Consider the following 27,398-nt stretch of genomic DNA (forward strand, 5'->3'; position numbering starts at 1 on the left):
TGCATCAATGAAATCATCAAATCTCCCTATCCAGGCAGTCCATCGGTCACCAATATTCAGCTTTTTGGTGGTATCGATTGCCGGTAATAGAATCAAGAAGCCAGCTGCACTGTAACCATTTACAAGATTGACTGACAATGAGGGTGGAGTTATCTGCAACACTGTCTACTAGGACCTGCCTTATCCATACCACCTCTAAGGTCCTGTGCTGGTCTCTGGCTCATGTTGGACAGTCTGTTAAACCTTGATCTGCCTCTTGGTCTTCATGGAAACCCTTTGCTTTCAGGAGACGTTTGGAGTTGTTCTGAGCCGCCACCTGGCAGCTTTGTGGGAAGCTACGCAAACACAACCCTGGGTGCTTCCTCTGGAGTATTACCCCCTACGTTGAGGCATGATGACTATTTACTTAGCTCTGGTAAGCAGATGATGGTTTCGTGAATTTGAATTTTGTTGCTTGTAAGAGTCTCTTTTACTGCCCGACACTTGGTTGATCTCTGCTTCTGCTCGCAGTATTATCACTTCATAGGATGTATGGCTTTAGGTTACGTAGTAGCGCAGTACCTCTCTTTGTGGCCTTCCCAGCAGATTTTCAACCAATGATATGTAGACTGGTCAGCAAAGCTTTTATTATTGCCAAATGCTTTTACTGCAACCTCAACAGTCTAACCCTGCTTTCACTTCACTATGCTCTAACGCTTACGCCACAGTTCTACGGAGTCTTTCAAAAACCACAACGGTTCAGCCATTGCAAACTTGCATGACACTACAGTGGATACATATGGACATTTGGGAGTGGTACACTTGCAACAACGGGAGGAGAATAGAAAGATATTTCCATGGCTTCTAAATGCTCTACTTCCATTATACCTTTGGTACTTTTACAATGCCAATTTGAGTGGGAGCTATTTAAGTTTCTTCATCACATGTCTCTCTCTTTTGCATTGCTCTACTCTTGCAGCTCTAGTGGGGTTTTTTGCTGAAATTTAAGTCCAGTGCAATTGCTTTTTAGCACTCTCTCGTCTGTACTTATTCTGTCCTCTCATGAAGGAAACCGAATATCCCTTACAGAGATAAAAAAAAATGCCGGAGGAAGGGACCCTAACAGAGTCACACTTGCTTGATGGACTGGATACTGAAGCTTCCAGCACAGAGATGACCTCTTCTGGAGATGTTAATTCTGGCACTTTCCTCCCTGAAGGTAGTAAAAGGAAGCTGGGCCACCTCTGCCAGACACTAATTGCCATTTGAATAGGCGTGATAAAAAGCGAGTGGTGTCTTCTAGGAGCAAACAGGAGGACCTGAACGGGCCGATATGACTCCTCTGAACCTGACAAAATATGCAGGTTCGATGGAGCGTCCTTTTTTACATTGTAGTGTCAACTCCAGCTGGTATATCAAATTCTCCTCAACAGGTCTGCTGGGTTTAAATAGACACTGGGTGAGCATTCAAAAGGAAAGAAAACAATGCCAAATCAAATCTTGTGTATCTGCTGTCTGGTTACTGAAGGACCGGCTTGGTCTCACTAGAATTCTGTCTCAGGGTTTTTTACATACAACCCTGGGGTCACACTTGAAAGGAAGGAAAACAGGATGCAAAAACGTTTTTGTGTATCCGCTGCCTGGTAGCTGAAAACCCAGTTTTTTTCTACCAGACTTCTTTTTCTATGTTTCCGGCCGTTCAGTGACAGCCCCAAACTGGATTTTAGGTTGAGATGTGGGAGGACACTAGGATTACAATAGTACACTCTCCAAACACACCCCTAGCACTGAGAGCCCACGTTTAGTCTGGCTGCAGACTTCCACCACCTTGAAAATGCCCAAAGTGGGTAGGGCTGGCCCCGGGAACTTTTACCCAATTGGTTAGGGCATGCCCTGGAGTTATTCCCACCCACTAGCTCATGGAAGGCATAACTGTGGCACCTCCAGGGACCCAATTCAGAACGGAAGAGGAAAATCAGAAGAAATCTGAACTTAGCTGCCTGGGACACAAGAAGAGCCCTGAAGGACTGGACCGCCTCTCTTGTACCCAGGAGAAAGAAATGGGCTCCAAGGGCCATAGGTCTAACCTCTTGTTAAAGCAATATGCACAAAGCAAGCTAAATGAGGCCTTTTCCTGCAACTGCCCAGTGGTAACTAGACCAGACTAGACTCCGTTTGGCCTCTCTCTGACACCCTGCAAGTCTCTATGTGCCTCTACCCTGAGGTACCGGGGGCTTTAGAAGTGTACTCTTGAGGTGGAAAGAGACCTTAAGGACTTGAGTCAAAAGGCAAAATCTTTAACCAGGATAAACCTGGTTGGTGTAAATGATCCGCACTCGATCACGGTCAGTGTCAAGTTACTCCAAAATTCTGGTCTCCCATAACCATTAACTATCATTGCCACTAATCCTAATTAGAACTTTATAATTAGAACTTTAAAAATTCACATCTCCGGTTATTTTTGTCATTTGTGTCATTTTATTACATTTTACTCTACTTTTCCTAATTCGGTTTGAGGTTTTTCTTGTTTTGTATTTCAGCTCTCTAGTGTTTTTCTACTGTATCATTTAGATGTTGCTTCTAATTAAAGCAGGTCTGCTCTGTGCAATTGCTAGCAGGAGGTTGAGCTCAGGTTTCTTTAGTGACTTTAGTGGTTCACCCAGACAAGAGTTATATTTATTCCTTGAGGTGGGTAGTCACCCAGCTCAAGTAATCCAGTTTCTTAGAGAATTAGTGATCTTTTTAGGTAATAAAGGGCAGACCATAGCAACCGCAGGCTTGGTGAGTTGTCAAAGTCTACTTCATCTGTATGATTATTCTTGAGTCTTAATTGAAAGATAGGAGATGGGCCAAGCCCAGAGGGTAAGGGCCATGGGGAGTGTGTATATAGCTACAAAGTCAAAGGATATACTGCATGTAAGCAAACAAGTAAATGGGTGATATTCCTAAAAAGCAGTCTAACAAAGCAGTAATAAAATTCATTAAAAAAAGGCGGTGAGCAGGCAAAAAGGGGCATTCTCTCCCAGATAATTTATGTAAATACATTATTCCACATAAGCACGTTTTCTTTCTGAGAAGCTCCATCTTTCATTTCAGTGCCCTATCCTTCCTCTCTATGTCGGCAGTTTCAGGGACTTTTTTCGCTGTAGGATTTTGCCATCAAGGTTACCTGTCCCTCCTTCCCTCTTCGAGCTTGAGCGTCCTCAAAGATAAGGAGAGGTCTTTCAGCAGATCCATACTCTGCCATTTTGCCTGGTACATTGATGAGACTGTTTATGTTTAGCTCCTTCAACAGCATTTTATCAGCACATAGGGATTCAATTTGAGTGACTCAAGGCTTTCACTTGAAGGTTTTGGAGTCTTGAACAGTAGCCTGAATTCCTTTCCCCTCCATGGCTCAGATGGCTTTTTAACATGGAGCACTGTAACCTTACGTTCCACATTTTCTTAAGGACCCTGACCTCTAGGCTAAGTTAATTGAGGGTTGAGACTAGGGGGTCTTCATGAGCCTCCACTTCTTCAATGCCATAATCTGAGAAACCCATCGCCTCCATTTACGGAGCAACTCTTTTCTGTTTCTCCAGCTCAGAGAGCGCAGCCATATGCACAGCCACCCAATGTGTTCTCAATCACTGGTCCCTATGAACCAAGATTTTGGGTTCAAGTAACAAGCAGGCAAAGCAATACGTAAAATTATGGTCAGAACGTACTTCGTAAGGCAATTTGGATAAAATTTAATGATCTTGCTGCATTACAGCCTGCATTATTGCCTGGGTGGAGAACATGTCCAGGGTCCCATTTGCGGTCTGAGTAACGAACCACAGCACTCAGACCAATCAAAACACTGAATGGGTGTTTCCCGCTTCTACAGAAGCGAGGACGAGGACTGAGAGGACGGAGGAGGACTGTGGCATTATTTTTAATACCCCCTCGCCTCCCCACGCCCGTTCGGTAGCAGCCGCTACTGGTATAGTTGTTCTGCTGCTTATATCTTTCAGTGTGTTTGTATGTTTGGGTATAAGGTTGCCAAATGAACACTATAATCTTTACTACGAATGCCTTAATATAGGCAAGCACCTTCGTAAACCTGGTGTTTTAAAGCTCATGAGTGTTTTTCAAGGCAGTTGAACTTGATGCTTTCTAAAGCGAGTGTGCCGCGATTGATTTACATTGCAATAGCTCTTGTATTACTTAAAGTTTTTAATATTTGCATTGCAATATTATTAGCAACACAAATAGCTCAAACTTTCAGTGATGCAAGACCTATTGCATTGCAAATGCTTGTTTCGACATGCTGCAGAGCAGCGCGGGCTGTAAACTAAAAAGCGATATGACGCGGTCAACGCCGTCCACGCCATACCACTTGGTTTTTGATTTACCTAAAAGCCATGTTGCACAGAAGCCAGTTCTGCTATGCAACATTTCTAAAAAAACATTGACAACTCCAAAAGGTCTCGCAGAGGCGAAAGCTATTGGGATTGTCTATGCTTGTTTTGTTTCAATGTGGCCACACTTCATATCCGGTAAAACGTCGGCTTATAAACCAGACCAAAGTACTACTTTGTAAGTTGCATTTTTGATTTTATTTTATAATTGAACACTGACTTTTTCTTTTGTGCCTTTTTAGACGCCTCGTTTCTCTAGTGCTTGGTAATTCTGATTAATTTTATCTCAACTAACATCCGTTTCTCAAAATTATAAAGAAAGGTCCAATCTGAAAATGTTCATTTTTGTTGCGATAACTGTTACATAAACATGCCAATTGTGTTCTTCAAGGGGGCAGTGCAAATTAATAATCATAACATTCACAAGATATAATTAGGATTGCCCTTACGGTTGCTCTGTTAATATGTTACCACTACAAAAAAAGGATCAAGTTTTAAAGAGCCACTACATTTTTATTATTGATAGACCTGGCATCATTGGCGTGAGTCTCCATTCCATTGTTGCTGTTGCCTCATGTGTTTTTGCTGGAGTTAGATGCTTTGGGCACTGTGCCACTGATGTCCAGTGCCACAGTGCAAGGGCTCCCTACTGTAAATTGATGTATGGATTAGTGATTCCATGATTTACTTGTTTGGTTTACTTGTCAGACCCTAGTATAGTGCACTGAGTGGGCTCAGGGCTTGCAAATCCAAATGCTGCTGGTGGGCTTGCAGCACTGGTTGTGCCACCCACAGAAGCAGCCTTGTAAAATGTGTCTAAGGTCTGCCATTGCAGAGCCTGTGTGCAGTCTGGTACTGCCATGCTGACTAGGCAAGTGCACCCACTTGCCAGTCCCTAAACCATCTCTTTTCTTCATGCCAGACACCCCTATGGTAGGCCCAAGGGCAGGGTGCATTGTAAGTATATGGTAGGACAAGCCCTGTTGTGTGTGGCATGTCCTAATAGTGAATTACAGCCATTTTCGTTTTTCACTATTGCAAGGCTACCTGTTCTCCATAGGCCAGAATGGGCAGTTAGATCTTTACATCGAATAATCCTAACTGACTCGGGGAACACGGTAGAAATTTGATTTTAGCATGCCTGAACTCAATGATAAAATGCATCTTTTAGTGAAGTTGATTTTAAAATTCTGTATTTGAAAATACCACTTTTAGGAAGTGGGTATTTTCTTGTCTAACTATCTAAAGCCTGCCTCTGCTAGATAGTGTATTCCTTGTCTAGAGTTTGAGTGAGAGGGCTGGGGGATTCCAAAAGACAGAATGAGTCAACCCAGTGGTGAATAGAGAGATCTGCCTCTAGATGGGTGGGAGGAGTTGCACCTGGGACCTGAATAGGGCTGCGCCTGCCTTCCACAATGATGGCTCCACCTCCTGTGGTGCGGCGGATGTCTATGCCCTGCACTGTGAAAGAAGAGAAGGAATCATGTCAACAAAGTGCTCCAGGGCTGTGCTTTACTCCACAATGCTGGCTCCACCTCCTGTGGGGCGTCTGATGTTTCTGCCCTGCAATGTGAAAGGAAAGGAGGAGTCTTGTAAACAGAGTGCTCCAGAACTGGTTTGGACTGGGCGAAGGCCCCTCTGTCCTCAGAGGACAAAGGATTTAGGGGTATAAATATTGGGACCCTGATCCCAAGAAATTTGATCTCTTTTGGACTACAAGAAGAAACCTCTGCTGAGAAGAGGAACCTGAAGAAACGGAGGAGAGACTATCCCTAAGCTGAAGAGCTGCTTGGAGGATTGGCGTAAAGTGGTTGCCTGACTGCCAAAGAAAGGAGAAAGAACTTTGTGTGCTTTACTTTCAACTTGTGAAGGATCTCCAAGGGCTTGGAACAGAGCTTGCCTCCTGCTGAAGTCTCAAGGACAACAGACTTCAACCCCCAGCTCCTCAGAGTTCTTTAGAAGTGCCTGCTGCTGTTTTTGGGCCTTCTGAGGGACTGAGTGTCGCAAGGAGCTGGAAGCGCGACTCAACGAGGAAGAAGCGGGTCATCGCTGCTGCTGCCGCATCGTGAATGTCGGTGATGTAGCTGTCGTATTGCACCGCATCGAGAGAAGCGTCTCGCAACGAAGAGGAAGTGTGTCGCTGTCAATGCTGCTGCTGTTGCAACTCCGAAGGAGGGTGTCGGCGCTGTAGCTGTCGTATTGCAAAGCATCGAGGAAACAGCCTCCCATCCACGGAGAAGCGTGCCGCCCTCGGAGCGGCTGCCGTCGCATCTTGGATATCGCCGCTGTAGTTGTCGCATTGTGCAGAAGCCTCTCGCAACGTCAGAGAAGAGTGCTGCAGCAGAGGCTGTTGCCGTCGCATCGCTGAACAAGGGTGTCGTTGACGCATCGAACCAAGACTTCTCGCATCATCGGAGAAGTGTACCACATCTGCAAGATCTTCACGTCTTTATTTCTTTGCACTGGAACTTTGCCGCATTTCCATCGCTGCAACATTACTTGTTGTGGAAGCGCAACGCATCGTAAGGTACATTGACGCAAAGTGTCGCATCTTAAGAACTGAACTAAGCTAAAACTACCATTTTTAAGTATAGTATTGTGGATTTTTGTCGTTTGTGGTCTTGTGTTAAGTCTATATTAAGAATACTTACTTTTAATATACACCTGTGTGGTGTCCATCTGTAGTGTTGTCAATGGGTCACTGTATGTGGTCACAAATGCTTTACACACTGCCTTTGAGATAAGCATGTCTGCTCGTGCCAAGCAACAAAGGGGGTGAGCAGGGGTTATTTTAGGAGTGTACCCCTTATCCTGACTAGAAGCAAGGGTCCTTATTTGTCACAAGTACCTACCTGTGCCAACTAGAGACCCCCAAATCTAAGAAATATGATAGCACAAGATTTAACTTGGTAAAATGGGGAAATAAAAAACGGGAAAGATTATATATGGAGAAGTAGTTTATAAGAGCGCCTGGGGGAGGAACTTTTCTTTGCTAATTAATTATAATCTTACACCACTCTACTTCTCGTCTGGGCTCCATGTTCTTCAATACCGGCTTCCTTTCTATGCTTTGGTGGATTTACAACAGGAGAGACTTCAATGAAGTGCGGTCATACTCAAGCCTACGTGCAAAATTTCAATAGTCATAAGGAAAAACATGTGAGCAGTTTTATATAGGGCAAACTCGACCTGAAGGTATTGAAGCACTTTATGTGAGAAAAGTTAAATTAGACAAGGACTCATTCGTGTTTTGGTTATAGACACGAGGAGAGTAAACTGCTTTCCCCAGAATCACAGCACGTTGAGCTGGCGCTGAGACTCGAGCTTGGTTCGCCAACTCCAAAGTCAGCACCTCTGCCCCTTACGACAAATCCTCTCCTCTCAATGAAAAGTAATAATTTGTGTTTCAAAATTTTTCTATATCTTGAAAGCCTTATGCAATTTAGTAGACAAAGTCATAACACGTTCAGAAGCAGTCGTTTGCTGGTAAAATGTATACAGAACAAACCCTGAAAGCGCCCCTTTCTGTGGGTGCTGTAAGAGCTCTCTGTGAACATCAGACGCTCCCCGACCCTGCACACGTTCAGGAAGGATTTGAAGACCTGGCTCCTTGACTGCCTGCCCCTCCCCCCAGAGCCTTGAGACCCTCACGGGTGAGTATCGCACTTTACAAACCCCTGATTGATTGAACGATTGATTGATTGAACAATTGATTGATTAGAAAAGAGCAGCAGCGATAAACAGAGTAGCATGGCACAGAAACTGTTGAAACACACGCACCAGAACAGTCCACAGGGACTAGTTAGTACAGTTTTACGATGAATAAACATCGATATTTTTGGTTAATTAAATACCGGACATGAACAACACATACAAGAGTGTTGTACTAGCATTCATATACAACCAACTTATATGACAAACAGAAGGTGCGCAGGCTGTGAAGCCACAGGAAAGCTGAAGTTCATGTTCAGTGGGTTCCTTGACGTCAGACCCAGTGAAATAATAAGGAGTAGTTTACCTGTAACTCCAGTTCTGTAGTAGGGGTATCTCTGTGTATAGTCATAATCTAGTGAATATTCCCGCCCATGTGCGTGGACCCCAGAGCAATCAAAAATAATCTCTTAAGCTGTCTTCTTTGCAGCCCTGCATAGACACTTAAGAGAAAATCAAAGACAAATAATGCAGCCTATAAAAACGAGGCTACACTGGCCAGTACTTCAACTTAACGTGAAAAAGACAGCCAAATAAAATCAAATTTTACACATATTGCCAAGTTTCACCCATAGAGAAACTTCCCTTCACCAAAATCCTTGAAATGATAGAGAGAAAGGGTTGGACAGACAAGCTGCCATTATGTGTCTGGAAAAGGGATACTGTGCCTTTAAGGAACTCTCCAGAGACCCTCGGTATCCCAGGATGCACAGCCAAAGTCCTTTTACTTTCAGTTCTTTTTGAAGGTGTATAAAGCAAGGCCTGTAGCAAACAGTACATTATCATTTTCTCCACCGGGGAGGAGGGCAGGCGCTTATGACTATAACAGAGATACCCCTACTACAGAACTGGAGTTACAGGTAAGAAACTACTCCTTCTGTGTATAGTCATAATCTAGTGAATAGAATGGCAAGCCCATCCCAACAACCAATCCGGCGGTGGAGGACAAAGACAACACCACTACTGTGCAAACAGATTTCTCAACGAAGCCTGCCCAACCTGAGCATCTGCCCTGGCATCAGAGTCCAGGCAGTAGTGCTTAGCAAAGGTATGGACCGACTTCCAAGTGGCAGCCCTGCAGATATCTGCAATGGGAACATTACGAGGCAAAGCAGTTGTAGCTGCTTTGCCCCTGGTGGAATGAGTCTTAGGCTTACTCCCTAAGGTCTTGTTAGCCTTCTGATAAGATAACTGGATACCGGACACAATCCACCTCGAGATTGACTGTTTTGAAGTGGCAAGACCAGTCCTGACCGACCCATAATTGACAAACATTTGGTCTGACCTACGAATGTCCTTGGTATTATCCAAGTAGAATTTTTCAACACCCTTCTGACATCCAGGGAATGTAGAGACTTTTCCGCTGGAGTGGAAGGATTTTGGAAAAACGTGGGCAAAGTTATAGCTTAGAACCCACTCACGGTTTTCTTGCACCAGCCTGCTGAGTGCGTCCGCCTGAGCATTCTGCACGCCTGGCAGATGAGTAGCCGTTATCGTCAGTCCTCTGGCTAGCAGCCAGTGCCAGATCGCCGCTTCTTGTGACAGTGTGCGCGATCTCAAGCCCCCCTGCTTGTTGAGGTAATACATTGTGATCGTATTGTCCGTCTGCACAAGCAAGGAGTTGGTCTGGAAGGATGGATGAAAGGCCTTCAGCGCCAAGTGAGCAGCTCTGAGTTCCAGGAAATTGATGTGATACGTGGATTCCGCCCGGGACCACGTTTCCTGGATCTGTAGTTGGTCTGAATGCGCTCCCCAGCCGTGGAGAGAGGCATCCGTGACGATCGTCTGAATGGGAATATCCTTGTGGAATGGAACCCCTTTGAGGAGATTCTCTGCTGAGCACCACCATCTCTGGGACTGTTGAGCGTGAAGGGACAGCCGGATCCTGTCGTCCCAGCTTCCCCGCATCTGGTCCAAATGATCCTCCAGACATTACTGCAGCGGCCTCATGTGGAGGCGTGCGTGTGGCATTAGGAAGATGCAAGAGGCCATCGACCCCAGTAGAGAAGACACCGTCCTCACTGTTGTAGATTGAACAGCTATGAGAGCCTGAGCCTTCCGAAGGATCGATAAGCGTCGCTCCTCCTAAGGACACACGCTTGCTGAAAGAGTATCGAAGGAGGCTCCAAGTACTGTTGGCACTGGACAGGAGTGGGAACAGACTTGGACATGTTTATGTGCAACCCCAGCTGGTTTAACAGAACGGCCGTCCTGTTGAAGTGCAATTGCGCTTCCTGGAAGGTGGAGGCTTTGATCAGCCAGTAGTCCAGGTACGGGTAGACAAACACCTTGTTCTTTCTCAGATGTGCTGACACCACCGCCATGCACTTTGAAAAAGTCCTGGGTGCATACTTCAGTCAAAACAGTAGTACGGTGTACTGATAGTGATTGGCACCGACGAGAAAGTGCAGGAACTTCCAGTGTTTCTGTGCAATGGGCACATGGAAGTACGCATCATGTAGATCTATTGCGCAAAGCCAGTCTTCTCTTTGTAGCCGAGGATAAATCTGGTGTAAAAACAGCATGCAAAATTTCTCTGTGCGAATCCATTTGTTTACTTGTCGCAAATCCAGAATGGGCCTGAACTCATTCTTGTCCTTCTTGCACACCAGGAAGAACTGTGAGTAAAGGCCCTTCCCCCTTTGAGACAAAGGGACGTCTTCTATCACCCTTTTTCTTAACAGGGTATCGGCCTCCGCTTGGAGCTCGCGCAGCTGAAACTGCAAGCAAACCGGTGGAATTGCTTGAGGAGGGCTGAAAAAACGAAGATTGTATCCATTGCAAACAATATTCAGCACCCACTTTTCCAGAGTAAATTTTCTCCACTCTGCCAGGTAATTTTGTATGCTTCCCCCCAACCAGAGCGGGTAACGGACAAGGGGGAAGTAGCACCTCCGGGCTTAGACCCAGCCGGGTCCTTGTTCGCCGAGGACTGCTGGCCGCCTCTGCCCCTCTGACGCTTCTGGAAAGGCTGCCGCTGGTACTGCTGCTGCTGTTGTTGCTGCTGGCCAGCTTGACGACCTTGTCCTCGCTTCTGGGAACCATATCTCCTCTGGAACGGGCAGAAGGACTTCCGTTGTTCCTTTGGTTTCTCCAAACCAACGGCCTTCAATGTCTCTACTTCCGCCTTAATGCAGGCCATCTCCTCATACGCATGCATCCCAAAGAGCGTCGATCCAGAGAACAGCAAATTTGCGACTTTCTGCTGCGCCTCCGGTTTGAGAGAGGTAAGGCGCAACCAGGAATGGCGTCTTAAATTAATGCCATGGCAATAACCATGAGCCTCCAGGAGAGAGGCATCCGCCGCAGAGCTGATGACTAGATTGGAGATCATCTTGTCCTCGTTCAGTATCTCCTGGAAATCTTCCCTCCTATCCCTCGGGAGGAGTTTGAGAAACTGTTGCAGAGACTCCCACAAAGCGCGGTCATGGCGACCCAAGAGCGCTGAGGCACTCGCCGCTTTCATTGATGTGGCAGCCGTACCGCAAACCTTCCGTCCGGCTGAATCCATCGACAGCTCTCCTTGTCCGGAGGCACCGTAGAAGACGGAGCAGTAGCATGCGGTTTCTTGGCTGCTGTCACAATGACAGAATCCAGTACAGGATCTGACCTCAAGAACGCCGGATCAGAATCCGGGTGCCTGTACTTCTTTTGCAGCCGAGAAGGAGCCGACTTCACCGAAGCCGGGGTCAGAAACAGCTCCATGGCTGGTTCCTCCAGTCCTGGCACCAAGGGCAACAACGGGCGAGAAAGAAGCCGTTTGTGCAACGTCTCAAAGATCACAGAGGTAGATGGTGTGGGTACCGTCAATGTGATCCCTAACTTCGCTGCCCCCCTCAGCAGCACCTCCTGAAACATCACAATGTCGTCCACAGGTGACATCCTCGTAGGAGGGGAATCCGATAATGTTGGAGAATACCTCTGGTCACTCGAGGAGCCCGTGTACCGGGACCGCGACCTGTTTCTCCGATGGCGGTGATGAGACCTTATGGAGGAGTAGTGTCTACTTCGAGTGCGATCTCTTGTTCTAGACCTTGATCTAGATCTCCTGGGCTTCACCGGAGCCGCCGGTCTTAGAGAAGGCGGAAGCGGAGGATTCGGAGCCGGAACCTCAGGCGGAGGTTGTGGAGGCCGGGGAGGTGGTGGAATAGGAGGCAGGGGCGGTGTCTGAGGCAGGGAAGGAGGAGGAGGAATCATCGCTGGAGGAGGGGGAACCGCGGAGGAGGCATCCTCGGAGGCAGCGGTGGAGGTGTAGGCCTCCTGGGCCTAGAAGGTGAGTAGGTTCCGTGAATACTCCAATTCCGATGACCTCACCACTCTCTTCTTCTGTGCAGGCCTCAAAGAAGATGTTCTAGAGGCAGACCTCTTTTTGGCCGAGCGCCGGTGCCGCCGCGACCGGGAGCTTGCCGATGGAGACGACAGACTGACCACTGAGGCCGGGGACACTGTCCTGGATCTTGAACGCCTCCTCGACGTCGATTTTTCCTTCCTCAACGTCAACCCCTTCGACTTTCTACTTCTTGACGTCGATCTTCTAGACGTCGACACACTCTTCGACGTCGACTTGCCTCTTCTTGACGTCGACAGTCGTGTCGACGTTGACGGCGTACTGCGGTACAGCCTCGACAGCGAACGCCGTCGCCTCCTGGACTCATCTCGACGTCGATGGTGTGTCGACGCCTGTGAAGTCCTCGATGCCGCTTGGACCCAGAGCCCTGGGTCGACGGAGAGCAGATGGTGGTCATACCTCTCGGCGCCGAGGTCATCGACGTCGACCGGGATCTGTGCCTTTTCTTGACTGGGGAGCCCCCCAGAGGCCGAAGCACAGGCAGAGGATGATGATTGAGTCCCTCCTTGCCCTGAAGTCCACTTGGTTTTTCATGTCTCCTCTGCTCCAGGCCTTGGAGAAGAATCTTCTCCCTGTCACGCATGGTCATCCTGGAGAATGAGTGACAGATATCACAGGAGTCAGGGACATGGGTGGAAGGGAGACAGAGTATGCATACTCTGTGGGGTTCAGATTACGCCCTCTTCCTACCACACTCCGGGCATTAGTCGAATAAAGCTGGCATTTTTTACAGAAGGAGGTGATAAAACTGGTTAAGAAACACAGCAAATGGAAGAGGAAGACCCCAGACGTCGAGTGAAACACTCAAAACACTGGAAAAGTGCCAAAAAATGAAGAAATCCCCAAAAAGGGAGAGCTCAATGCTCCAGGGTCCTGCTAGCAGGAGCCGTAAAAAATAACTGAATGTAAAAGGACTTTGGCTGTGCATCCTGGGATACAGAGGGTCTCTGGAGAGTTCCTTAAAGGCACGGTATCTCTTTGGGGGCTTGTCTGTCCAACCCTTCCTCTCGATCATTTCAAGGATTTTGGTGAAGGGAAGTTTCTCTATGGGTGAAACTTGGCAATACGTGTAAAATTTGATTTTATTTGGCTATCCTTTTCACGTTAAGTTGAAGTACTGGCCAGTGTAGCCTTGCATTATTTGTCTTTGATTTTCTCTTAAGTGTCTATGCAGGACTGCAAAGAAGACAGTTTAAGAGATTATTTTTGATTGTTCCGGGGTCCTCGCACATGGGCGGGACTATTCACTACATTATGACTATACACAGAGATGCCCTACTACAGAACCATATATACCTGATGTCAGCTTGCCTACTCTGTGGGGGAGAAAAAGAGCTTGTTTTTAATGCCTCTGCTGTTTTCTCAACAGATAAAGCAACAGCTGAACGTGTAGTTTACCTGCTAACCTTTGTTCGCTTACTTTTTTTGACCAAGGCACCAAAATTTGAGTGCCAAGTGCTGAAAAGAGTGCTTTAAATGGGCAGGTACTGTCCTGCACTTCTTTCATTTGAAAGGGAGAGTGCCCGCACTTCTCAGCACTGCTGCAATACATTTGACGGGAGAGCACCAGCACTTCTCAGAGCAGGCAGCTACTCTATGTAGAACCTGCACTTCTGTATTTCCATTTAAATCATTGGGTAGGAACATGGGTCCTCCTCAGCGTGAGTGCTATATTTACAGTGTTTGGGATCATGAGGGGATTTGGCGAGAGCTCAGAGGGGCTTAAGTCAGAAAATAGGACTCCAAGACAAAGAATGCAGACCTAGGCAAGGAGATGAGTGAACTAATCTAAACATGCAAACTCGGCACTGCAAGAGGCACAAAAACAGTAATCAAAAGTACAATTAAAGGAGCAATCGGGGGCAAAGGACGAGCTAGAGGAGGTTAAGCCAAGACCGCAAAGGCCCTTATTGGGAAAAAAACAATAGTGAGCAGGGAGGGGTAGGTGAGAAAAAAAAGAGGAGCTGGGGGAGCAACATAGATGACGGTGTGGTGAGGAGAGGAAGCAGCACACAGGGAAGAAAGCAAGAAAGCATGTGCACTCCCCATGGAGTTCTGAAAGAAAAAGAAAAGAAAAATATATCTCCCCAATGTGGAACCGTGGAAGGATACAAGTTATACAATGAAAAGAACGATAAAAAAGCCATGTTCCAGAGCAGAGAAATACAAGGAGTGGAAGGAAAGCCACTGGAAAGGAAGCAAGAAAATCAGATTTGCAAGAAAGCAAAACAATGTAAAGCAGTGGGAAGGTGCAAAGCCCCCTGTAAATACTTGTATAGTTTGCAACAGGTCTTCGACAGCAGAGAGGTGCACACACTTTAGGCAACACCTACAAGCTCAATAAAAACAGCTTGCAGAGAGCCACCTTTCAACGTTTGTTGCTAGTGAAGCGTCAACCCCTACAAAGCATGCTACTTACTGGAGGCGAGGTGTTTGCACCCTTTTTTTATAAACAACTTAGGATGTTGGTACAGCTCTAGATTAATGACATTGTTTTGGTTTAAGAGAAAAAAAGTCTCTTCAGATAGAGTTACAGTGGTTAAGTTGATTTCCTTAGAAAATGGAGCACATGCCTTCCTTCAGTACATACCACTTGATCCATGGGGTCACTAGAATAATAATTCTCTGAATCCGTGCACCGGACCCACACAGGCCGCAGGTGATTCTCATTCTCTTCCTCAACCACCTCCAGTTTTTCACTGATGGTCTGGACCGCTGTCTCCTTGGCTGGCAAGCTAATTTCTTTTGTAGAGGTCTGTTTTTCCGACGCGCCATGCTGTTCCAATCTGGCTCTTTTTCTGACGTGAACAGGTGACACACTTAGACTGAAACAGCACAGAGAAGGAATACTTTTATTTTCTTGACAGGATTAAATAGGGACCATTTGTCTTGCCTCCTGCTACAAATTTTAGATATATAAAAAAATATATACATTTAACAAACCAATCTTTCCACCATGGAATTCCACTTCCTCGTATTCAAACTTCGTTAGAAAACTGATGACATTTGCAGATGAGACCATAGCAATATAGGAAATGCATTTGGAAATAGATTTTACATAGGATTGTATTTTTACTATTACAAAAAATATCTGCATTTTGTAAGCATGGGGGTGGGAAGTAAACAAGGACATTAAAAACAGATCTCACCTTCATTAGCCCCATCTACTGACGTTTGACTGAATATATGCAGATTAATGGCAATGAGAAGGCTGATGGTATTGATACTTTTAGGTGGAATACGTAATGATGGCCAAACAATTGGTTGAGTCAGTTTGCCAGACACATCTTAAATATATGTGGCTTTTATTTTCAGGGTTCCCCGAGATAGTAAAGTGTAATTCTTCAGCCAAAAGGAGCAGCAACTTCATCCCAAAACGTCACCTTAACACTTTTCTTCCATTCAAACTAAATACATGCGTGATACGGTATAGAAAAACATCCACAGATATTTCTTGCTTTCATCCCAAGTAAACAACGGAAACAACAAGAGGTGGGTAGAAAGGAGGTACACAAAAAAGAAAAAAAACGCTAATGACAAAGTCATATGTTTGGCTCTAGCCACTGAGCAAAAGGCCTTCCAAGTGCCCTGTAAAGGTTTTTTATTCAGGTATAACAAAAACCATTACAAGAAGGCTGCATGTGAACGGACACACCCATCATCTCCTAATAGTTACACTTTATTTAAAAAATCATTCAGTGGTGGTCATGCAAACCACACGGGCGGCCATCTTTTATTAGTATTTGTTATACAAGATTTGAAGCAGACTTGCCAGTCTCCTTCAATCAGATTAGACTTGGTGATTTTCACCTCTGTAATGCCTAAATTATTCTTTTATGAACGATTTCCAAAACAAAGGCTAACGCAGCTCACTGTACGCTACTTTGAGTTTTAATTGTTTTCACAGGGCGTCCGACACCTAAACAGTACAATTATCATGAATCAAACATCCCATCCTTCATAACATTGGAATATATAAATAGGCGTCACAAACACTGGAAAGAAATAGTGATTAAATATTGGTCAAATAGGTAACAAAAGGTAAGAACATTCCTAAAAACCTCAAATCTCTCCTGGTATAAGATTATAATTTCTCTGTAGATTACATTCAAAAAATTAAAACACGTAACCGATTATGATGCTTCCAGGATTCCATGCCTGATTTCCTGCCTAATGTAGAAACAAAAATACGCATATACACTAGGTCTCAATGGTTCCACTTGTGCTGTTATCAACCAGAGCTCTCCTTAGAGGTGAACAACATTGAGGCGAAGTTCATTGTGTCGAAAAAGTCAGGAGTTTTGCATCCGCACCCACTTTCAATGACCAAATTAGACTCTTAAGAGCTCCTTCTATGCTTTGTGTTTTTTTCAATAGAAAAGCCACATTTATGTTCCATTGAAAGTTTTCAAATCTCTGGTTCAACTACATTTCAGAATGATCTGGTGAGACTCTAAACACAGGGTAGACATTAGCACACTTGAGTAAATATGATCAGGTAAGAGGAAGTAGTGCTTCCAAGCTAGGAGAGCGAACCTTACATACGGTTTCAATTTGAAACCACAACAGAGTTGCAAATGCGGCTTGTCAAGGTGAATGAGTTAATGTTGGGAAGCGAAAAAGCCAAGACCCACATTACCTCTCAGTATCTCTCATACATGCTCACCAACTTAGACAGTGGTCAAAAGCAGATAAAAGTATGGACTAGATAGTGCAGTAATATGGGATAGAAGGTCCTCTACATTTCCTGGGGCAGATAAACAAATCCCCCGCTATATGGACTATCTTCTGGCCCAACAAAAACCAATGAAAGAGAACATCAACTTCTTGTATATTCTTACACAAAAGGGATTTTGTAAAAAAAAAACCTACCAAGTACCACCATCAGGTATATAGTAAAGTGGCCATGCTGAGACTACTTAATAACCCACCTAGATGGTTATCCTCGAAAAAAAAATACCATGGTATTGCTTTTATCTCACTAATACTCTCATGTATTACAATTGGTGGGTAGTCTAATACGCAACCAACTAGAGTTCAAAGCGATGAGGATTATACTATAAAAAAAACACATAAATGGCATCATTATGATCAAAAGCTACCAATCACAATTATAGCTATGCGGTCATAATTCACTTCATTGGTCATGAAAGGATGATGTGTGTCCCAAAGGATCCACAGAAAGATCCAGTTTACTTCCATTGGGCTAACAGCATAAGTTCATGCAGAGGTAACACAGAACAGCAAACACTTGTTTCGCGGTATAAGCCTCACTGCATCTTTAAGGCAATTTCTCCTATATGTTGATTTAATTTATAATCCATATAGAACACATCTTATAATAGAATGAAATTTCCCATGAGATTTAGTCCGTATTCAATGGATTGCCAGAGGCAACAAACTAAAATCCTATTCAGAGCTTGTTTTGCTATTACCCGAGTTTTATATTTCATACTAAAACAATCATCCTCTCTACACAAATAATGGCATCAGCTTATAAACTCAACACCATGAAGGCACTGCAAAAGTTTGCATCAACAAGTCATTTACATTTCAGTTACCTTTGGTGAATCATTGAGCAGTGACTAAACCTGGTCGAAAAGGTTTCTCCCATTATAAGACTGAGTTTTATAGGAATTATCAATTTAATAAGCATTTTGGAGAAATCGTCCTGTCGAAACGGTGGGCCTTATACCAAGAAACACATGTTGGCTATTTTATGTTACCTCAACATGAACTTTATGCCGTTTGTCCAATGTAAGAAAACAATAATTTTTAATAGGATGATTAATAGTATATTGTTTTGTAATGTAGCCTTATAGCCTGCTATAGCGGGCTATACCGGCTATTAAAGGCCAGAGCCCAAGGCGAGGGACTTTAACAAGGGAGCGGGACTTCAATAGCCGGTATAGTCTAGCTACAAAGGGCTATAAGAACCTTCTGCCACTAGAGGGCAGAATGTTCTAACAAATAAAACAAAGGCTTCAGGGGGCCCCAGGGGACTGAAATCCTCTCAGGCTCACTGAAGCCTTTGTTCACAGCCAGAGCTGTGAACAAAGAAACATTGGAATGTTGGAGCTCCGGGCTTATACCATCCATTTTAAGCCCGGAGCACTCCATTGTTTTCAATGGAGCTACCAACATTCCAATGTTCTAATATTGTTTGCTTGCAAGCAGGTGATTAGCAGTTTGTGAGCACTAAGGGATCCAGACAGGGACAAGTCAGTAAGTGCATTCAGCAATCGTGAGCCACAGGGCATGCAGTATTATTATGGAATCAGATAAGGACATGAAATTTGGAATAGGAGTCAGATAAGGGGAGCAGGCAGTAGCGCTGCCAGCAGGGGATACTGCAGCACCCCTAATATCCTGAAAGAAAATCAGCAGGAGCATGACAGAGTTTTTTTTATTTGTTTGCAACATATCTTTTCAAATCTTTTGTTTGGGAAGCAAACTGTCGGATGTAATTAAACCATAGCCACAGAAAAAGTTTTTGAACAAAATACCATTATTTTAATAAGTACATTTATTTACGTTTATCTGGCAAACTACAAGTTGAAACGGATAATACTTTGACCTGTGCATTGGAAAAGATTAAAGGTTTCCAAAAACAGCAGATCTAAATATGTGCTTCTTCCTACAGGTGTGTCTTGTAAGAAGCATACCATGGTAAACACTATGCTAGACATTGGCTCGATGCACTTAAGGCAAGGTGAACGCAGCCGTGCATACCTAAAAGCCCAATATATCTTGGTGTGAAGTACAGAGCTTTGGGTTAATCTCTGTTGTGAGCCTGTTGGTTTTTTGTCCAGGCATATTGTTTTCAGTAAACAACTTTCCTTTCTATCAAACGCGGGTTAAATCAGTAAGACGGAGTTGGCTTTCTTGCCGTTGTTTCTGCTACGTTCACAGCAACAGTTTGACGAACATGCGCTCTTTATAAATGAGCGGTATCATATCCCATTGTAGTCATGTTTTGGAAAAAATGTGCTTTAAGGACCACCATACCATCTTTTTTAAACGTCTAGGGAGGTAGATGGGAGCTTGGGTCTCTCTCTCTACAGATAGTTACTTGGTAACATCTTAACTGTTTAAACCCCCCCCCCCCCCCCCCCCCAACACCCAACACCCTTTGAAAATCGTTCCGGCTCCACTGGGAGCAGTACATGTAGAGAACAGCAGATTCAGGATTAGGTTTTAAGAATTGGACAGTGGATTGAAAGATACTTTTGCGCCTTGTCATACAGTCCATTATGAATCAGTGGTAAAAGCCTGTGGTGACGGGAGGTGGCCGATGCAAATGAACGAAGAATCCTACTGTTGGGCCAGGAGATATTTAAGAGCCCTATTAGAGGGGGTGTGAGTGGGGAAAGATGCCGTAAAGAGAAAAAAAATGTACATGTTCTCGCAGCATGCAAAGATAATATAGGATACAAAAAGACAGGTCGACAATATACTGTAAACACGGTATATGTAAACGCAATATACTGTGCCACGAGTAGGCAAAAGCTGTATAAAAAACACCTGTACGGCTTGGTGCAAAAAAAATAAATAAATAAGGCACCATACTGAAAACACACTGCGTGCAAACATTGCACAAATGTTTAACTGTGTACACCACACAGAGAAAGAACATTTATAAGCATTAGTGCACGGGAGAAACAAGTACACGTGGGATACATTCTAGGCACGCATAATATAACCAGCAAACACAGAAAACATCCATTCTATACCATAAGCACTAGGCGGCATCCACAAGCAACACACTGTAAATGTACATGATACACAATACAGAATACGATACGGCCCACCAATCGGCAAGCATTCACGATATCGAGTACATGCCAGGAAGGCACACGGAACACAATGTACACTATAAACTAGGCACACTATATGCACATATACTATACACAGCCAACATTCACACACGCTATATAATTATATATGGCATATATTTACATATTTGCGGCATATACTGATTTAACACACTTGATGTAATGTAGTCACATGTGCAAACACTTTATATTGTAGACAAACTGCAGAAACAGCGGGCAACTATACTTATTGAGCAGAATACGGAAGGGGGCGCTGCATATAATGTGCGAATATGTCATGCGCTGCGCACACCATACACTTAACAGACAGCTTGCATAAAATTCATTCATTCAAAAAACTTTATTTCGGTTTGTTTATGAACCATAAAAGTACAGAACACATTTTAGACATTGAATAAATACACATATTACATCCCAGTTGATATACATAGTCTACAAATTTCCATTTGGTGGCGGAGTTCCATTAAAATTCCTAAGACAATAAGTTATATATTAACAAATTTAAAAAGTTAAAATACAATAGAAGCCCAAAGTCTTCCTGGATGTGTTATCCAACAACAGCCCAGGAACTTTGTTACTTCCGAAGCATTCTCTGTCTTATTAGCCACATAGAGAACAGAAACTTGGCGACGGCTGTAACTATTAGTGCATTAGTATCGGATTTTAAAATTCTAAAAAACTCTAGATAATTCCTAACTCCCAGGTTCAGACATAGCTGTATTATCCATTTCTTTCTGCTGTTGCTATAGGCAGGACAGAACAAGATTACATGCATTAGGGTCTCATTAGAGTTTTCACATCCTGGGCAGGGGCGAGCTGGGCCCTCTTTCCATTTGTCTGTATATGAATGCAGGGGCAGTGTGCCATATCTAAACTGTAGATACAACTTCTTTGCTAGAACTGGTTCAATCATATCTAGTTCCTTCTCAAAGCTGTAAACATTCTTGTGATCTAAAAAGCTATCGGTGAGACTGGAGGGCCTGGCTGATTGAAGAGCTTCCTGTAGATTATGATGTTTTATGGTCTCAGCAAGGGTTTGTCTCGAGATAACTTGGCATGCAGCCTCAGGATTGGACCACAGGTTCTCCAGTCCAATCTTGGTCGCTAACCCCCTTATAAATGATAGCCACTGTATCCTACCTGCACCCTGACAGGCCATCACGGTCTTCAATTCTTCTCTATAGCTCTCAAGCTCCGGGACACTCCACAATCTTCGCCAATAAAGGAGCGGGCGAGAGGCAATTACTTCTGCAATTGGCCTCAGATTTAGATCCAGCCTTAATGGTATTAGCGGTGTGCTTTTTGGTAGAGTGAGCAGCTGCCTAATAAAGTTATTCTCGGTAACACCGATCTCATTTACTGGTCGGTGCCCCCAAAGTTCCGCCCCGTAGAGGGTGGAAGATCTGGCTTGAACTTTGTATATTTCTAGCGGAGCACTCACTAGTTTATGCACACAAGTTTTCTGCACTTTTAAGATTCCCCCCGCGGCCTGTGACAGCCCTAGATTACCCTTAGACATTTGAGTGTCCCACCCCATTTTGTCGTTCAGTGTCAAACCTAGGTAGACAAAGTTATTTACCCTTTCCAGGGGTCGTCCATCCTTAATTGTGCTGGCGTTAAACACCATGTACTTTGTTTTATCTATGTTGATCACCAGGTTCCTTTTCTTACAGAATTCGGTAAATTGGTCTAACACCCGCTGCATCCCCATTGGTGTTTTTGAAAGCAGCAGGGTGTCGTCCACAAACATTAGTGCAGGGAATTTAGCGCCAGCTAAATTAGGGGCATCAATATATTTTGCGCTGGTCAGATCTTCTATAAGGCCATTTAGAAAGAGGGAAAATAGTGTGGGGGCAAGTACACACCCCTGCCTAACCCCTTTCTCGATTGGAAATGCCCTAGACAGCTGGCCAGATTTACCAAAGCGTACCTTCGAGAAGGTTCCTTCATGGAGTCTTAACCCTTTCGATGCTGATGACAAGCTCAGCTCGTCATCACCCACGGGTGTCGTGTGCTGATGACGAGCTGAGCTCGTCATGGTGCCACTAAAATGGCATTTTCCAGCACAGTGGGGGGAAAACGCCTAGCAGCCATGTGGTTAAGTTGATGGCACAGGTAGAGAGGGATCCCCATGTTGATTAGTATGCTCCACAATTGGTTCCTATCCACCATATCAAAGGCGGATTTGAGGTCCACAAATGTTAGATACAGCCTACCCCCATCCAAGACCACATGCTTCCAATAAAGTACCTGGAGCCGTAGTAATTGGTCGATGTTTTGGCTCTGAACCCTGCTTGCAGGTGGGAGAGAATATTAATCTCTGTAATCCAATCCTGCAGGCGTTGTAAAAGGAGTCTGGCATAAATTTTTTGTGTGACATCAATAAGGCTAATTGGCCTGTAGTTTGATGGTAACAGCGGGGAGCCCTTTTTACAAACCGGGATGATTTCGGCCCCCAGCCAGGTGCTAGGGAGTTCTTGTCCGTCCAAAATGGCATTAAATAGGACAGTCAAGTAGGGGACCCATATCTTCAACTCATCTCTATAAAGATCACCAGGAATCCTGTCCAGCCCCGGGGCCTTATTAGGTTTCAGTGCTAATACCGCTAGTGTCACTTCCGACAAAATAAATAGAGGAGGGCACCAGCTAGGATCCAACCACAGAGGAGAACTTGGTAGCTCAAGAGTTAGGGAAGCAGGACTAGAGTAAAGATCTTTGAAGTAAGCACACCAAACGTCCTCAGCGATGTTAGGGTCGATCTTAGACTTGCCCTCTGCCTTCCCGGTGTGAACCAGATTCCAGAAGGATCGTGCATCTTTCACAATCAGTGCCTGTTTGATTGCCTGCCATCTCTCAGTTTCCCATTCAGATTTTGCATGGAACAGGAGATCCTTATAAGCCTTCCTTGCAGTCATAATGGAAGTCATACTGCCTGTTTTAAGAGCAGATACTAAAATAGTTTTTGCCCTCCTACATGAGTGATTATACCAGGCATTAGAGTCCCGTGGCTGCCGTTGGCTCTGGTTGGAGGATTTGTAAAAACTGCCTGCCAGGGTCTTCATTAATTCTTTATGGATTTCTACAGCCTTTGCGCCTGCCGCAAAATTTGAGGCACTCTCATTCAATGCTAGCACCCGCTCTAGCTGGGGAATTACACTATTGTACAGGAAAGCCAGATTTTCTGGTGAGGACTTAATAGTGGCCCAACGGATTCTTTTCCCACCATGTATAATTCTAATATTACTTGATACAGCGTCAGCCTCTTGTGGCACCGCCTTAGGCTGTGGCAGATCCAACTCTACTACCAAAGGGTTGTGATCACTTTCCGAGCGATCATGTACCTGGAAGTTACAAATCATTGGCCATAAAGACAAGCTAGACATAAAATAGTCTATTATTGACGAATGGCCCATTCCATTATAAGTACACTTTCCTGGGCTATCCCCTGGAAAGCGACCGTTACATGCTCTAAGTGAATATGTATACGTTAAGGATGTGAGCTGCATGACCTTAGGTGACCAGGATTTAGTTTGGTAGACATTAGGGAATGGAATCTGGCAGACGTCATCCTCGTCTGATGATATCTGAATGCCCCCCCCAAGTGGTTGATAGTGGCAGTTAAAGTCTCCCCCTATTAACACCTTAGTCTCGCTAGGGAGACTATTCAATAAATTAGTAAAGGCCTCTAGAGTCTGTGAGGTCCCTCCCACACGAACAGGACGTGAGTAAATGTTAATAATTGCCAATTTAGGTGTTTTTGGGCGAGCTAAGAGAATGCATAATAAGTCACGGCTATTAGTGCTAATCCTTTTAACAGAAAACCCAAGATGGACACCCACCCATATAGTCAGGCCACCAGATGGCCTGTCTCTAGCACCCTTTATGGCGAGTTCAGTGTAGGTAACATACCCCATTCTATGGAGGGCGGTCATAGCCCATGTTTCCTGAAATATACAGATTCCATGAGTATCCACAAAATCACACCAATCAGTGCTGTCTAATTTTGGAGCCAAACCCGCCACATTCCATGATAGGGCCGCTAAATGTCTGCTTTGTCGGCTAGGTGGCTCAATTGAATGGTTGGAAGATGTAGCAGTTCCTACGATTGGGTCGCCTGAATCAGGGCACATTTGTCTCTTAAATGAGTCATGGGTATGTGGGGGATTTGGCCATTTGGGATATAAAGAGAGCAGTGGTAGATTGGGGGAATATAGACATCAACCTAGTCCCACTCTGAGCGTCCACCCAAGCTAGCTCCCCTTTACCCACCTTTGAACTAGTTAAGTGAGGGGCGGTGGAAACGGTAAGTCAATCACAGCCATCGAAACAGGAAAGAACACCATATCTGTTAGAAATTTCCAACGGGGTAAGAGGGATCAAGTGCTCCATACTCCTGTTCCCATACAAATGGTCCGAACCCCCTGGAAGCATGCTGTGGCCACCAACAGGGACTGTATTCCAACCCGATTTGTTCCCAGTAGGCAAGGGCCTAGGCGGATGACCCGTGTATCTGTTATAGGGTGGCAGGTACGCATTCTTATTGCGGTGAGGATCAACAAGCCCTACGGGGAAAAAAGGGGGAGTCACAAGCGATCTTGGATAAAAATATGTTAGATCGTGTGGGACTATGGCAGTGTTCAAGTTCCCCGAGGACCCTGTTCGTATACATCTGACTGCCTCTGGGTCCCTAAAGTTTATTACTACAATATCTCCCTTGAGGTTTTTTTTCCCTGCTGCCCAACCAAGGGAGGCGCCTGACGTGGACTATCTCTCCGTTAATGTAGTATGGGAGTGGTCTATTTTGTCCTAGCCAGTGGAGAATTTTGTTTTTTAGCTGGGGATGCCCCTCCCTTTTACCTGACTCTAAAGTAGGGACTCCTGTGAGTACGACTACGAAAGGCACAGCCTCGGGGGGTAATTCAACATTATGGCCCTGTAGTTTATCATTAGTGGGCAAGCTCAACCTTCCCCTTCCCAATTGCTGGTTCGTGACGCTGGGGTTATCCCCTCCCTTCTGTGGTTCTCTAGCAGCCTGGGCTATAGATTTTGCCGCTGTTGCCACAGGCACCTGGGCATGCTGGGATGCCGAAGTTTTCCGTTGGATATTACTGGGGGGGTTGTTAGCTGTATTATTATCCTCACTGGAGCTCTTGAGAACAACTGCTGCTCTCGGTTTGTTATTGCCAAAAGGTTTGTTGGCTCCAATATTGCCATTGTTAGGACCCTTAGAGGCAACCAGAGTAGGGGCAAGGGCAGTTGGAGTCTGAGGTGGAATCGTCGATGAAGTGGTGGGCCTTAGGATGTTCGTAGAAGGCCCTACCCCAACTTTATCAACATACAATGCCTCTAAATTACCAAGTCGTTGGAGGAGCCAAGATGGCGGCCGGAGCGGACGTGTAGTCGCCCGGCTCCGCCGGCCCTTGAGCTCCGCAGCGCTATCCTGACCTTCTTCCTGGCTGACGCTGGCGGCTGATTGCGTGTGAGAACGAGCTGAGTGCTCTGTTCCTCTTTTGACTTTCTGGCGCTCCTGGGTGCTGGAGAAACGGGAGATACGAATCCCGCCCCGGACCCTCGCCTACATGGCCACTTGTCGGCGGCCGGATGCTTGAGTGTGATCGGCTCGGCTGGACGGTGCGGATACCTCCATGGAGGCGCTTTCCCATCCGCGGCAATCACCGCCGCACTGCTGCTAAAGTTCAACGCGGGCTACGCTGGTACCGGGACGGCCGCTTTTGAGGGACCCGTCGGTGGTGGTTCTACGCTCCGCGGGACAGGTGAGCAATGCACGGCATCTGGCGACCCACATCAGCACAGGCGACTGCCTCCTCCCGCTGTTAGGCGGAGGGGAGACGTCTTTTGGGAGGTGTCCCTGATCTGACTTTGCCGCTGGTGGTCTCGAAGCTCCCCAGCGATATTCGCCACCACTACACCCTCCCCAGTTCTGCTGCATTGTTACCGGCGCCATGTTTCCCTTTGTTCTCCCGCGGCGAGGGAGACCTACCATGCCCCCGCCCGTGGTCAGCCGAGCCCTGCCGGAGCAGCACTCTGGACTGCGAGCACCAGCGCTGACACCCGCCTTATGTGACCATCAACCTGCAGTATCCTGCGGCACTATCCTGGCTGCCCTCCGTGATCTCCGGTCGGAGATGGTTGCTGGCTTCCGAGCACTGGGAGATCGACTGGAAGCCATGAAGTCCACGGTGGCTCGCGAACGCAGCGCTTGTCCCCAGCTGAGTGAGTGTTTGCCTTTGCCTCCCCATGATGAGACATTGTTTCCCTGCGCATACTCTGAAGTTAGCCTTGTGGATGTTTCCATCGGAGCCGACGACTGGCAGCCCTTTCGATCCGTGGCTGATACATTGTCTCCCCTTCCCCCTGGGCTTGCCTTCATGTTGCCTGCGCCACCGAGCTCAATGAGTGACTCTATTGATCGACTTCTATCCTGCGTGTTGACTTTTGACAGAGGGCCTTTAATCCTCTCCCCGCTGATTCTGTACTTTATTGATGCCCTGACGCACCTATACATGGAGGACAAAGGACTTTGTGTTGATAGCTGGTGGCCATTTTGGGTTCCTGTTTCTTTTCTCAGGCAACCATGTTACCCTGATGTGCACGGGGGGAGGGGCTCTCCTGATGTGGGTGGCGTGGAACTCTGTCCGCGATCGGGCCAGGGCTAAGATACTTACCCATTGCTAACTGATTTTGCTGGCTGTAGGGGATGGGGTTGGATCTGATTAAGTTTTTGATGAGCGCATTCGTATGCTGTTTTTCCATATCCGCATTGTAGGCCTACTTGATGATGTACTTTACTTTACTTAAGGGCAGATATTTCAACTGTGAGTCTCGGAAGGGCCGGGATATTCGGGTGTTTAGTAACTAGTGGGCTCCTCCCCGCCCTTTTCTTTCTGGGAATGTAGATTGAATTTCTCTCTCTCGCTCCCTATATCAAAGGTGTTCATGTTCTTTCTTTTTCTTCTTTCTTATTCTTTCTTGTCTATATTTCGGGTTTCTGGGGCGACAGGCACTCTGTGGGGGGGGGGGCAGGCCGTAGCCTCCACAATGTTGCAGGGTGGGTGGGGTAATTTGCTGTACGCTTGGTTCTATGGGCCTTTCTTTCTATTTTCTGTGCTTTAGATTCTG

General features: G+C 45.6%; 1 protein-coding gene across 2 annotated transcripts in view; it reads right to left on the reverse strand.

The window, feature by feature from the left end:
• DROSHA (drosha ribonuclease III) overlaps window positions 1-27,398 on the reverse strand; it is a 692,102-nt gene that overhangs the window by 446,980 nt on the left and 217,724 nt on the right. For both annotated transcript variants that reach the window (XM_086965123.1, XM_086965122.1), the window contains exon 4: window positions 15,014-15,248. In XM_086965123.1, coding sequence (XP_086821249.1) covers window positions 15,014-15,248 — 235 coding nt within the window. The remainder of the gene's footprint in view (window positions 1-15,013; window positions 15,249-27,398) is intronic.

The sequence above is a fragment of the Lissotriton vulgaris genome, chromosome 4_1 (assembly GCF_964263255.1).
Source record: "Lissotriton vulgaris chromosome 4_1, aLisVul1.2, whole genome shotgun sequence".
NCBI classification, from domain to species: Eukaryota; Metazoa; Chordata; class Amphibia; order Caudata; family Salamandridae; genus Lissotriton; species Lissotriton vulgaris.